Raw genomic sequence first — 13,028 nt, 5'->3', positions numbered from 1 at the left:
TAGAGCCCACTGAAATCCTAACTTAACCTAGTTAAGCCAAACTGTGAAATTCTAAAAGACGCAGGAATAAGTTTTAATGAAAAAAATGAAAGAATTCATTACATATCTTAGAATTTTATAACTGTTTAAACACCACTAAGAATCTTATTAGCTTAACAACTAGAGTAGATTATTAGAGAGAGAGAGATTAGGAACAGCAAGTTCGTAAAGGAAAAAAGAAAAGCACAAAGTAGAAGAACGCAACTGGTTTTCCTAAGTATACAGCAGGTTCTCCTATTATGTCGTTTCATTATTATGTTGGTGGTGTTGGTGTCGGGGAATCAAGTCCTAGTGGGGACCACTGACTGTATTGAATTTGCACATTCTCCCCATGTCCGTGTGGTTTCCTCTAGGTACTCTGGTTTTCTCCCATGTCCCAAAGATATTGTTAGGTTCACTGGAGTGTTAAAAGTGTCCCAGTCTAAGTGAGTGTGGATGTGCATGTTTACGAGGGAACCCTACCATGCAGTGGTTTCCTGTCCAGGGTTGGGTCCTGCCTTACATCGAGCTGGAATAAACAGGTTGGAAAATAATTCTCTTAATTGTTTTTATTAATATTTCTTAAATATATATATAGCTCATGTTTATTTCAATATTTAATATTAGATGTGTTTTGGGGATTTTAGAAGTATGATGTTTTTGTGACCAAATATACCATAGGAGCTTAACTCTTGTTTATGTCAATTAACCTATGGTAAAATTGGTTTTGTCATATATCATTTTGCTTAAAGTTGCAGTTTCCAAGAACCTATTGATGATGTTAAGTGAAGATTTACTATACAGTGTATAATTTAAAGTAGTTTTCCAGAATTTGAAAATGACGACTGAATTCATTTAAAATATTTTATCAATTGGCTAATTATGACTTGGCTATGTCCTAAATCCTTTCATTCCAAATGGGAATATTGAACTATTAGCCTTCCAAAGCATTTAATTCACACCTCTATATGATCTTCCATATTTTGAATATAGTCCTTCAAAAAAATTTTTAATCATTGCATCCCTACAATTGAACAATGGAAAAAAGCTGTTTCTATCTGAGGCCTAGGGTTATAGCTAGATTACAAAGCAAAGGTAAAGTTTCATTGAGGCCTGTCATTATACGTTGAAATCTGTGCAAATCTTTCTATTCTATATATGTGTTTCAATACAAGTCACTTCACAAATTAAAAAAAAAAATGATCTTAATGCAATACCATGTTTATCCCATGTCTTTGAATACTTCCTACCTCAGCATTACCATATTCCAACTTGAGAATCAGAACATTTGTCTCCCATTAGAATGTAACTTATTCCTGGGCCTAGAAATGTGTCTAAAAGATAGTCATTCAACCAAAGATGGTACACTGAAGTTCATATACTGCTTTTCAGGAACCAGAAAGGGACAGACTAAGTAAACACAATGTTAACTGATTAACTTACATCTTTTTCTGACCGATGTGGAAACATAGAAGACTGGCTGTAGTACATATTTTCGTCATGGTAGTCACTGTCGACCCCCTCTACAAACTTCTTTCTTGAAGCACCAAACATGCTGTTTGTCACCTAAACAAAAATATTGCTTTTATCAAGAATAATACTTTGGAAGATGTCAAACTTTACTTTATTCTTATGTGGAACCAGAAAATGAAGGGAGCATTGCTAAGATGAAGAAACAGATCAACTAAGGGCTTCTGGAATACGTTTGACTAGTGGTTCCCAACGTGGGGTACATGCCCCACAGAGGGGGGAAATTTGACTTTTAAGGGGGGGCAATTCAAGAATGAGTTATTAACAGTGAATTTTTTGCATTTCTTATGGTTCTAGGGGCCTCATATACAGTATATAAATATATATTGACATATATATATGCATTTCAGTTCTGTATTATGTTTTGAAACTATTTGCTATTTTTTCATATCACTTCATATTATTATTTTTAACAATTTCTTAGTGATTTCTTCCTCAGTACTTCAACTGCCCATTCATTCTGTTATTTTTCTCTTTCATGGATGCAATGTTCTTTGGAAGCTTTAGACCAAGTTAATGGCTTTTCAGGCTTCCTCCATGTGAATAGGAGCTCATTTTTTGAATAATAAGAATTTTATGTCACGGGGGGGCATCACAATTTTAGAGATGCTTAGGTGGGGCATGGCCACCTAAGGTTGGGAACCACTGTGTTAGACATATATAAATCTCACTATAACAATATAGTACTTAATGTTTACATCCAGGCCATAAAAATAAGAGGAGATATGTAAAGCCTGTCTTATACAATAATTCCACTTAAAAGAAATAAATGTCACTTATTCTTGGGGGGGGGGGAGGGGAGCAACCCCAAGTATAATTTTCTCCTGCAAACATTTTTTTGACATTAAGTTTGGGTTTAAGTATTCAACATCTTCACATGCATCTTCAGTAGTAGTGTCTTTGTAAATATTATAATTACGGATTAAATTATCTGTTTTCCAGAGTACGGGATATTCACTTACAATATAAGTTTATTAAGATATAGTAATTTCTGAGTCAGTATTTAATGGCACACAGGGAGTTTTATCTGAAAGCCACAGTACCCACTCATATAATATTATAGGATAATTTTTTCATTCATCATCCTGGTGTAAATTTATATTCTCCATTACATAACGTGCTTACTCTTTTGCCTTTTAAGTCTTTACCACATCCAACACTAGCAATTTTGAATCCAAACCAAAATAAAAAATTACTAAATCTATGCTAATTTTTACTTATTTTCAAAAGCTATCAATTGATGTTAAGATCAATGTGTAAACTGCAATGTCACGATAGAAGAGATATATAAAGAACTAAATACATGGTGACCACATCTTTCCATAAAAATTTGGGGGGAAAGCATCAAATTTGATACTTTTTTTGTACACTTATTATGAACACAGGTATTTTCTTCAACTATAAACAAGAAACGAACAATTTCTTTTAGTTCTCATTTCAAAATGAAACACTGTAGTTACCATTATTTATCAGTAGATATGGTGAACTAATATGGTACAGACTTTAAACGCAAGTTTTCCTAACCGGTTTGGCTCAGTGGATAGAGCGATGGCCCGCGGACTGAAGGGTCCCAGGTTCAATTCCGGTCAAGGGCAGGTACCTTGGTTGCGGGCACATCCCCAGTAAGAGGTGTGCAGGAGGCAGCTGGTCGATGTTTCTCTCTCATCGATGTTTCTAACTCTCTATCCCTCTCCCTTCCTCTCTGTAAAAAATCAATAAAATATATTCAAAACACAAAACAAACTTCATGCTAATATTGTGCAAAGGTTTTACTATTTTGAAAGCAAAACTAAACATATGAAGTGCCCCATACAAAGGAAAATGTTTCTTTTCCATCAATACCAGATTTCCCCAGATTCAGTGTATGTGTGTGTTCCTGTGTGCCAGAAAGAACACAAATGTGTAGAAATTCATATTTGTTTTATGTGCTAAATCACACATCAGTGAAAATGCTAATTATTCCTCCAAGACTTATGCAAAAAAAAGAGAGGTAAAAGTGTAATAATACTCTGCTCTCCAAATTCAAGCCCAAGCCCAGGGATGTGTACTGAGATGAAACAAAGACTTTTCTAATCCATGACAAAACCAAAAAGAAAGGGGGGAAAAGACAACATAGTAAGATTTTCATAAAAGCTAGTTTAATTTATTTTTAAATGGCCTGTCCTTTATTCCATGTAGAATAATGAAATGGAATAGGAAAGTTTTTAGAATAATAACCAGGAAGGGTGGAATTGGAGAGATAGTCAAGCAGAGAAGTAAGGGAGCCAACTAGGCAGACCCATAGGAAGAGCATTCAATAAAGAGGAAACTGCAAGATCCTCAGTGTTGTGACTAAAGCAGCATGAGCTTAGTGGAAAATGATAGGAAATAAAGTCAGATATACTGATGAGGGTCAGATCATTTTGTGCCTGACAGGCCTGAGGGACACTGGATTTTATTCTATGTGAGCTGGGAAGTCAAGAGAGGGTTTTGGGCTCTCAACAGGTGGCTCAGCTGGTTGAAGCATCGTTTTGCGCACCAAAAGATTTTGGTTTTGATTCCTGGTCAGGGCATATATGGGAGGCAACCAATTGATCTCTCTCTCCCATCAATAAAATCATCCTCAGGTGAGGGTTAAAAGAGACAGAGAGATGGTGTGGGGGCAGTTTAAGGTTGACATAATTTGGCATATAAATGTTCTTAAATGCCTGAAAGCTACTCTGTAAGAATTGAGTAAAAGAGGGGATAAGAATGGAAGCAGGGAGACAGGTAGATAAGAGATGGTGGCTCAGAGGGCAGTGGCAATGGTAGAAGTGATTAGATAAAGGATATATTTTGAGGGAGAGCTGATACTAATAAACAGATGAATAGATAGTAATATGAAAAGATAACATTACCTCCTGGAAGAGAGTAAGTAGAAATCAAAGTATTCTAGATATCAATTTTTATCAATTTCAAAGAGATATCAACACTATCTTGAAATATACTAAAATTACTGTTTATGCCATTTATATTAAAATCAATTTGGTAATGGAAGTTTGAAAAATTAATTTAAAAATAAACATACTTCATTTTACATTACTACATATAAAATCTGTTATATGTTATACTCTTTGGTATGTATAATCTGTCAGCTTTTTTCAAGCAAACATTTCAAGGGCTTATATCTATTTTGTTAACCATCTTTTCTCACAACTCTCATACTTGATGTTATAACAAATGAGAAATAAAAATTAAGAATTTTACCAAGAAAGAACAGGAATATGTATATCCCAAAAGCAGTGTTTTTTAAGAACATCCTGAACACAGATCTAAAACATGTGACATCTTTCCTTTGACTACACAGGAACTAACCAGAGAGAGAGACAGAGAGAGAGAGAGAGAGAGAGGTGTACACACACACACCTCATGATGGAGTGGTCCTTTTCCTGACAGGAAACAAATGTAGCTTGATTTCAAAATCTATCTTCAGTCTTAACTCAAGATTCTAGCAGCATATTTTAAAGTGCTGCTAACATTTCTACCTCAGAAGTACAATTTAATAAACTAAATGAGCAATATTTAAAACTTATTTCCTGATTACTTTTTCCTGCTTTGTTCTGCACATCCATCACGTTCTATTCTTTCTTTAGAGTGGCTTTCACATCTGTTTTTGACATTCTTCCTATTATCATCTTAGTTTAAATTCTAGACTAGATTTTTTTAGCTTTCTGACTGGTCTTCCTTCATATTTCAACAAACATGCTGAGGATTTACTATATGAATTATGCTAGAAATTGTGTTGATGAAGAGAAAAACTAATAGGTAACAGTCCCAAGTCTTAACTCACAGTCTAGCTAGGAGACAGACCTATAAATAAACAATTACAAATAAAAATCTATACAAGTGCTTTGGGAACACAAATAAGGGAATATCTAACTTTAAGGGAAACAGACAGAAAGATTTTATTATAAAAGAAGTAATGTTTGGGTGAGCAAAACCTTGATAAAAAAGGAAATACAAGTGCATGGAGTGGGAGCTAACTTTGGCATGAGACAGCATGCACAAGTGCTCAGAAGTGAGAGAAAGCCTAAGAAACAACAAAACTTTTCAATATAGCCAACATGGAAGAAGTCTGTAAGGACAGTGATAATTGGGTAAGGAAAAGTAAGCCGAACTTTTGCCAGGTTAAAAGAGGGCAAGAGTATTATTAGCAGACAAACCAGGTACAAAAATCTAGATGATGAACTAAGCAAGACTTCCCTTGGCTAACTTTATTGTTGTGCCATATTAATAACTACTACATTGACTTTGTCACTTTCCTGTTCTCATGTCTTGTTAATTTCCCCCACCTACAGGATACAGACCAAGATTCCTGAGATCATGACCTTAAAACAACTCTGCAACAACAATAATCTGAAAATCCAACACAGATCTTATGCCTCAGTTTAATTTGGGTTATTCCTAGTTGTTCCTATTCATCTGAAAAATGCCATATGTAACCCTTGTGATCTGCAAAAAGTGAAACTCCACGATGATCAGACTAACTCTAAATATTGATTGAAATCATCCTATCTTTCCATCTTTGTCACTTCCTAGCATATCCCCAATATCCTCTGAACATTTTTTTAACCATTCTTATTCCCCTTAAATCTACTTTCCCATATCAGCCAAAGTGAATTTTTAAAATAACTGTCATGGCCCTACTGATTGGAATGTTTCAACAGCTTGCCAAATCAATAATATTGTTTACAAAAGGACCTAGGTCAGTGGTTCTCAACCTTCTTAATGCCGCGACCCTTTAAAACAGTTCCTCATGTTGTGGTGACCCCAACCATAAATTATTTTCATTGCTACTTCATAACTGTAATTTTGCTACTGTTATGAATCGTAATGTAAATATCTGATATGCAGGATGTATTTTCATTGTTACAAATTGAACATAATTAAAGCATAGTGATTAATCACAAGAACAATATGTAATTATATATGTGTTTTCCGATGGTCTTAGGCGACCCCTGTGAAAGGGTCATTTGACCCCCAAAGGGGTCGAGATCCACAGGTTGAGAACCGCTGCCCTAGGTAATCTCTTTGACCTTAACTCTCTCCACAGGTCTACTGCCACACTAAACTGCTGCCACACCTCAGTAAATCAAACACAAGTTCCATTCCACCTCAGGGCCTTTGCATAATCCTGATACCTCTATTTAGAATGCTTTGTCTCCCATTCTCTGAAACTTTCACACTAAGTTAGGACCCCTGATTTACAGTCATTGAAAAAAATAACTCTTCTTGATCACTTACTATATATGCCAGGCAATATATCCTAAATGTTTTAAAATGTATTTACTCATATGCAATCCTCAACGCTTACTTAGTACAGTAGCCCTTGCCCTCTTATGCACAGGGAATATGCTCCAAGACCCCCCCAATGGATACCTAAAACCTTAGATAGCACCAAAATTTATACACACTGTTTTGTTCCTACACATACATACTTATGATAAAACTTAATTTATAAATTAGGCACAGTAAGAAATTAATAACAACATAATAAAACAGAATTAAACAATATACTGTAATAAAGGTTATGTAAATGTGGTCTGTCTCTCTCGCCTCTCTCTCATAAATGATCTGATAACCATGATGTCTACTAAGTGACTAACAGTTGGGTAGTGGATATGCTGGACAAAGGGATAATTCACATCCCAGGAAGGATGGAATGAAACAGCTTGAGATTTCATTATGTTACTCAAAACAGCATGCAACTTAAAACTTATACATTGCTTATTTCTGAAATTTTCCATTTAATGTTTCTTGACTATGGTTGACCGCAGGTAACTGAAACCACAGAAAATAAAACCATGAATATGCATTTACATATGTAGTCCTCATTTTTAGATGAGAACCAGCATAGTTGGGTATATTGCCCAAGGTTCCATATCTGATAAGTGACAGAGATGGGATGTGAATCCAGACAATGTTAGAGTCCTCCTCTTTAGCCACTATAATGCAGTGACTCCCACATGTGCAACTAATAATTAATTTATGTATTCTCCCCAAACTCTAAGCTTCATGATAGGAGAAGCAGTAGGGGGCAAAAAAGGGGGGAAGGGACAGGGCTTATTTTGTAGTGAACAATGGTAAGGAGGAGGCCACAATAAAATATGTGTGCATGTTAAAAAGATCTCTACAATAAAAGAATGAGAATGGACTGGATAGAATTATATGAAACAAAAGCCAGTCTCTACCAGACTGACTGTATCTATTTTAGAAAAAGATACATTAATTTTTTTAAATTGTGCTGAAAAGACTATTACACCAATTAAAAAGTAATTACTGGACTGGCTGGTGTCGCTCAGTGGTTAAACTGTCTCTCAGTTGCAGGCTCAATTCCCAGACCCAGGAGGGGTGGTGTCGGAGGCAACCAATCAATGTGTCTCTCTCACATAGATGTCTCTCTTTCTCCTCCTGATCCTTTCCCTCTCCTCTCTCTCTCTCAAAAAATAAAAGTAAAAAAACCCAAAAAAATCAATGGGAAAAATGTACTTGGGTGAGGATTTTTTTAAAAAAAGTAATTACTGTTTCCATATTCCACATGAACTAATATTTTTGAGTTCTTTCTAAATAAAAAGAACATAATTTAATTCTTCAAGGAATTTGGATGACTATAACAAGATTCTAAAACTCTAAATTTCATTATAAATTACCTAAATAGATATTGTAGCATTAAATATGTAGGATACGTCTAAAAACTGGATTACAAGAATAACAAATTCCTAATGGCAATATTTTCTTATGGATTCTGTAGCCAGGAGATTTACTGTTAATATGCTGACACATGTGAACCATAATAAAATCAACTATTTCACAACACTAATATATGAAGACTTTTCCACAGAGATTTTTTTCACTTCTAGTAACAGAGTTTGTACTCACCTTGTATTATCAAGGATAAAGTGCCAACATAGGTGTTTGTGTGTAGGGAGTGGGGGGGAGGAAGGCTGCACTGTTCCATTTTTACTCTTTTCTAATGGAGGTTCTACTCTGATTGCTGAATAGACAATCTGGCTTACTGTTTACTTTTCCCTCTCAATACATTTACTATCATATACATGTTCTCTGGTGTCTACAAAGTAGGCAGAAACCAATTAATAAAATCACAGCCAACAGCCATTAACATTCATCTGCCTTTATCAAGAGGTAGTCTATCAAGATTTGAAACAAATCATGAGAAGCCATAATATCTGAAGATAATCAGGTATTTTTATTATTGCCCTTTAGAGGGAAAGGCTAACAGGTCTTTCACTGAGAGATTGCCCAAGTTCTATGGAACTAGTATATTCCTATTCAAAGATTAAATAGTATCACCTAGAAATATTTATAGCCCAAGGAATTTTTATTTTGGTACTATTTTTTGGTATTTGGATTCTGAGCTACCAATCATGTTCCACAACTATTATAAATAATCCAAATTTTATTTCATTATGGAAAAACACTAAAGTAAAATAAAAAAGAAATGGGCTTAAATAAAAAAGAAAAGAGCACATAGAGTGGACAGGAAAAAGAAATCTAGTGTCTCAAAGAACAAAGAACTTAATATTTGGAAATCTTTAGAAAAAGAACAAATGATCTTCCACTCCTTATGTAAGAACCATATTACTCTTGAAGTCCTACTAGTTCTAGAATACTGTGGCTTGATATTTAAAATATGATAAATGTATAATGAATAGTTTATGAATCTGCTTAGAATGGATCTAAGAAAAGTAAAGGTTTAAATTTTAAAGTAGAACAGATAAATTCATCAACTTGTATTGATAGCATGGAAATGAAAGTAAGTAATTTCATACTCTTAGCAAATGCAGAATGCCCACATGTGCAAGAAAAGCCTTAATAAATACTAAAAATGAAGTTAACAGGTAGGTGCACAGGAAACATATGACTCTGGTTGGAAATGTTATTCAGCAGAAAACTAGGGGCCTAAATGAACATATTCACAGTCACTATTTTGGAGAGTAGGCAAATATCCTGATAGTTCCAGGATTTATAGAAATATTTTGTAAGCGGTCTCATTCAAAAGGACAGGGTACACCATACCTAACAAAAGATGGAGAGAGAACATAAAGAGAAAACATCATTCTTCCTAATCCAAAGACAATTTACTGAAATCTGTAGTCTGAAGCTGCTTTACTGAAATCATATATCCCCCAAAACCATCTCTTTAAATGTACCCCCCAAATCTAAAAATTCTCTACACAGTGTTAACAAAAAGTCTATAAATGCCTCTATTAGTTTGACTTTGATGTAGGAAAGTATGTTGTATACATTTCAACTTAAAGAAACAGATTCTGTGGTTTTCGAAAAATTAAAAATTGTTTGTATCAATACGCCTTATACACATTAAAACTTGAATCACTTATACTAGTATATAAGCTTTAAAAGGTAAGTGCATTAGCCTAAAACCAAAACTCTAATAACTCAGAAAATACTAATCCATAGAAAAAAGCACACAACCATATATTAACTAAAAAACCCACTATAATTGGTATGCCTATGAACAGTAAGTTAGAGTTGAGAACTAAAATTAAATAAGCAGTACTTTGTCTTTAAATATTAGGAGAATGGCAGATGACTTCGTGGATGTACTTAAATTCCTAAAATTAGATCAGTAAGCTTTTTAAAAACCAGGGATAACTTTTGGTAAAAGCAAATTCAAACAAAATGACAGAGAAAAATTTAGACTTTTAAAGAAATCAATCTATACATAGGACTTAATAAGATTTATTCACTTTTATGAAAATGTAAATACTTGTTTTATAACAGTAAATTAATGATGCCAAAAAAATAGATTCTATTATCAATACTAAGACTAATAAAAATAGATTCTTATTTAAGTTATTTAAAGATAGCATCTATTCACTAACACAATGAAGGTGCAAAATATATTAAAATAGTAAATGAAATACAGAGAAATATCAGAATGCTGAATTATGCTACATAAAGCAGTTGCAAATGAAAAGTATTCCTTCAGCAAGGGAACACAGGACCTTTAAAATACTTCTAAACATCTTGCCATATAAATTAATTCAATCAACATTCATTGAGCATCTACTATGTAATGTGCTAGATATTACATTTGTACTCATATACTTTATTCATTTGATGCTCAGATTAAAGGAACATCACAAATCAGAGAGAGTAGAGGTGTGTCCTAACCGGTTTGGCACAGTGGATAGAGCAATGGCCTGCAGACCGAAGGGTCCTGGGTTCGATTCCAGTCAAGGGCATGTACCTTGGCTACAGACACCGTCATGGGGTGTGTGCAGAAGGCAAACAATTCTATTATCAATACTAAGACTAATAAAAATAGATTCTTATTTAAGTTATTTAAAGATAGCATCTATTCACTAACACAATGAAGGTGCAAAATATATTAAAATAGTAAATGAAATACAGAGAAATATCAGAATGCTGAATTATGCTACATAAAGCAGTTGCAAATGAAAAGTATTCCTTCAGCAAGGGAACACAGGACCTTTAAAATACTTCTAAACATCTTGCCATATAAATTAATTCAATCAACATTCATTGAGCATCTACTATGTAATGTGCTAGATATTACATTTGTACTCATATACTTTATTCATTTGATGCTCAGATTAAAGGAACATCACAAATCAGAGAGAGTAGAGGTGTGTCCTAACCGGTTTGGCACAGTGGATAGAGCAATGGCCTGCAGACCGAAGGGTCCTGGGTTCGATTCCAGTCAAGGGCATGTACCTTGGCTACAGACACCGTCATGGGGTGTGTGCAGAAGGCAAACAATCAATGTGTTTCTCTCACATCCATGTCTGTGTCTGTCTGTCTTTCTCTCTGTCTCTCTGTCTCTTTCTCTCTCCTTCCCTTCCACTCTCTATAAAAATCAATAGAAAAATATCCTCGAGTGAGGATTAACAAAAAAAGAGATAATGTAGAGGCAAAACATTTACAATGGATTCTTGTACCATTACTATGGCCTCCAAGGCCTGAGTGAACTTACCATTCATCACCTGTCCTCTCTTACCATTTCCCTCTTATTTTACTGTGTTCTACACTGAGCCCCTCCCCTGCTGTTTCTCAAATAAGGCATGCTACTGTCTCCAGAACTTTGTACTTATATTCTTTAGGACTGTTCTTCCTCCTAGATAATTATATCATCTTCCTTCAGATATTGAGGCATATTAGTGAGGATTTCCCTGTTTATTCTATTTAAAATTACACTATCCTTTTCCCCAAACCCTTAGGCACACTATCCCCTTTCCTACTTTAATTTTTTTCTGCATAATATATTAGCATATAACTTATAATGCATTTTATTTGTTTAATGGCTTTCTATGCTTTAAAATGTCAGTTCCATGGAAGCATTTGAGATCTTGCTTCCCAGCATGTCATAGCTTTGGCTCAAATAAACTCTTAAAAAAATTATCTCTCTCTTTCTCTCTCACACACACAAATAAAAGAAACAGAATAAAATGTCAACTCCATAAGAATAGATTTTTTTGTTTGTTTCTTTGTTTACTTCTGTCTCCATGGGATCTAGAATAACTGCCTGGCAAGGAGTAGGCTCATAACATGAATGTGTCCTCATCTTACTCCATGCATGCTATTACCTGAATGTTATTTGACACTAACTGACCAATACAGCATGCAAAATCTTTGAGTATATAAACTATTTTTTTAAAGTATTAAAAAATTAATTTGAAATTTTACAGTTCTGAAACATGTTAATAAAAATTGTTTTATGCCTTTTCCTACTGAAGTTGACAACCACTTCCAAAATACCTAACAGACTAACAGAAACCTTCATTCTAACTATGGGAAGTAGTAGACGGGGATTGGGAGATTTAAACAATTTTTTTTTCAACTTCCCAATTTTTTTTCAAGTTAGAATACATTTTGCTTAAAATAAAAAAAAAGGTGTTTTGAGAGTATTTCAAGTATTTCAGAGTTATAATTTAATACAATGGGACAATATGTCTCTTTTCTATCACAAAATTCCACTAGAAGAATTATACTACTTAGAGCCACTGGATTGCACTGTAGTCCATGAGAATATGTACTTGGAGTTAGCTGAACAGTGCACACCTATATACTCAGTCTAAGACAGCGAGCGTGGTACAATTAAGCACTAATATGCATTTAGTGTTTGCCAAGTAAGTACTGCTCAAAGCACTTTACATATATATATATATATAACTTCAATGAGCCTAATATAATAAAGACGTAATATGCAAATTGACCCTCACACCCTCACAAGATGGTTGCCTATAACCAGGCCGACAGGGGGGTTAATGAGGGAAAACCAAACGACTTAACAGCAAGCTGCATGGGGCGACCAGGCCAGAAGGGGGGCTGTGAGGGGCAATCAGGCCAGTGGGAGGGGTTCAGTTTGGGGTGACCAGGCCGGCACAAGGGGACAGTTAGGGGCAACCAGGCCAGAGGGGGGCAGTTAGGGGTAACCAAGCCAGTGGGGCTGGGGGGTT

At 34.8% G+C, this 13,028-nt stretch overlaps 1 protein-coding gene across 15 annotated transcripts in view; it reads right to left on the bottom strand.

The window, feature by feature from the left end:
• Positions 1-13,028, bottom strand: part of CNOT2 (CCR4-NOT transcription complex subunit 2) — a 131,660-nt gene that overhangs the window by 48,823 nt on the left and 69,809 nt on the right. For 11 of the 15 annotated variants that reach the window (XM_006768151.1, XM_006768150.2, XM_006768153.2 and 8 more), the window contains one exon: positions 1,462-1,584. The exons of 2 other annotated variants lie outside the window; for them this stretch is intronic. In XM_006768151.1, the coding sequence (XP_006768214.1) occupies positions 1,462-1,584 (123 nt within the window). Of the gene's footprint in view, positions 1-501; positions 548-1,461; positions 1,585-13,028 lie in introns of those variants that run through there. 2 more of the 15 variants (XM_015566847.1, XM_015566845.1) reach the window with 2 other exon arrangements.

This window comes from Myotis davidii, unplaced genomic scaffold, assembly GCF_000327345.1.
Source record: "Myotis davidii unplaced genomic scaffold, ASM32734v1 scaffold582, whole genome shotgun sequence".
Lineage (NCBI taxonomy): Eukaryota > Metazoa > Chordata > Mammalia > Chiroptera > Vespertilionidae > Myotis > Myotis davidii.
The sequence above is the reverse complement of the archived record's forward strand: the minus strand, read 5'-3'. Positions and strand labels throughout refer to the sequence as shown.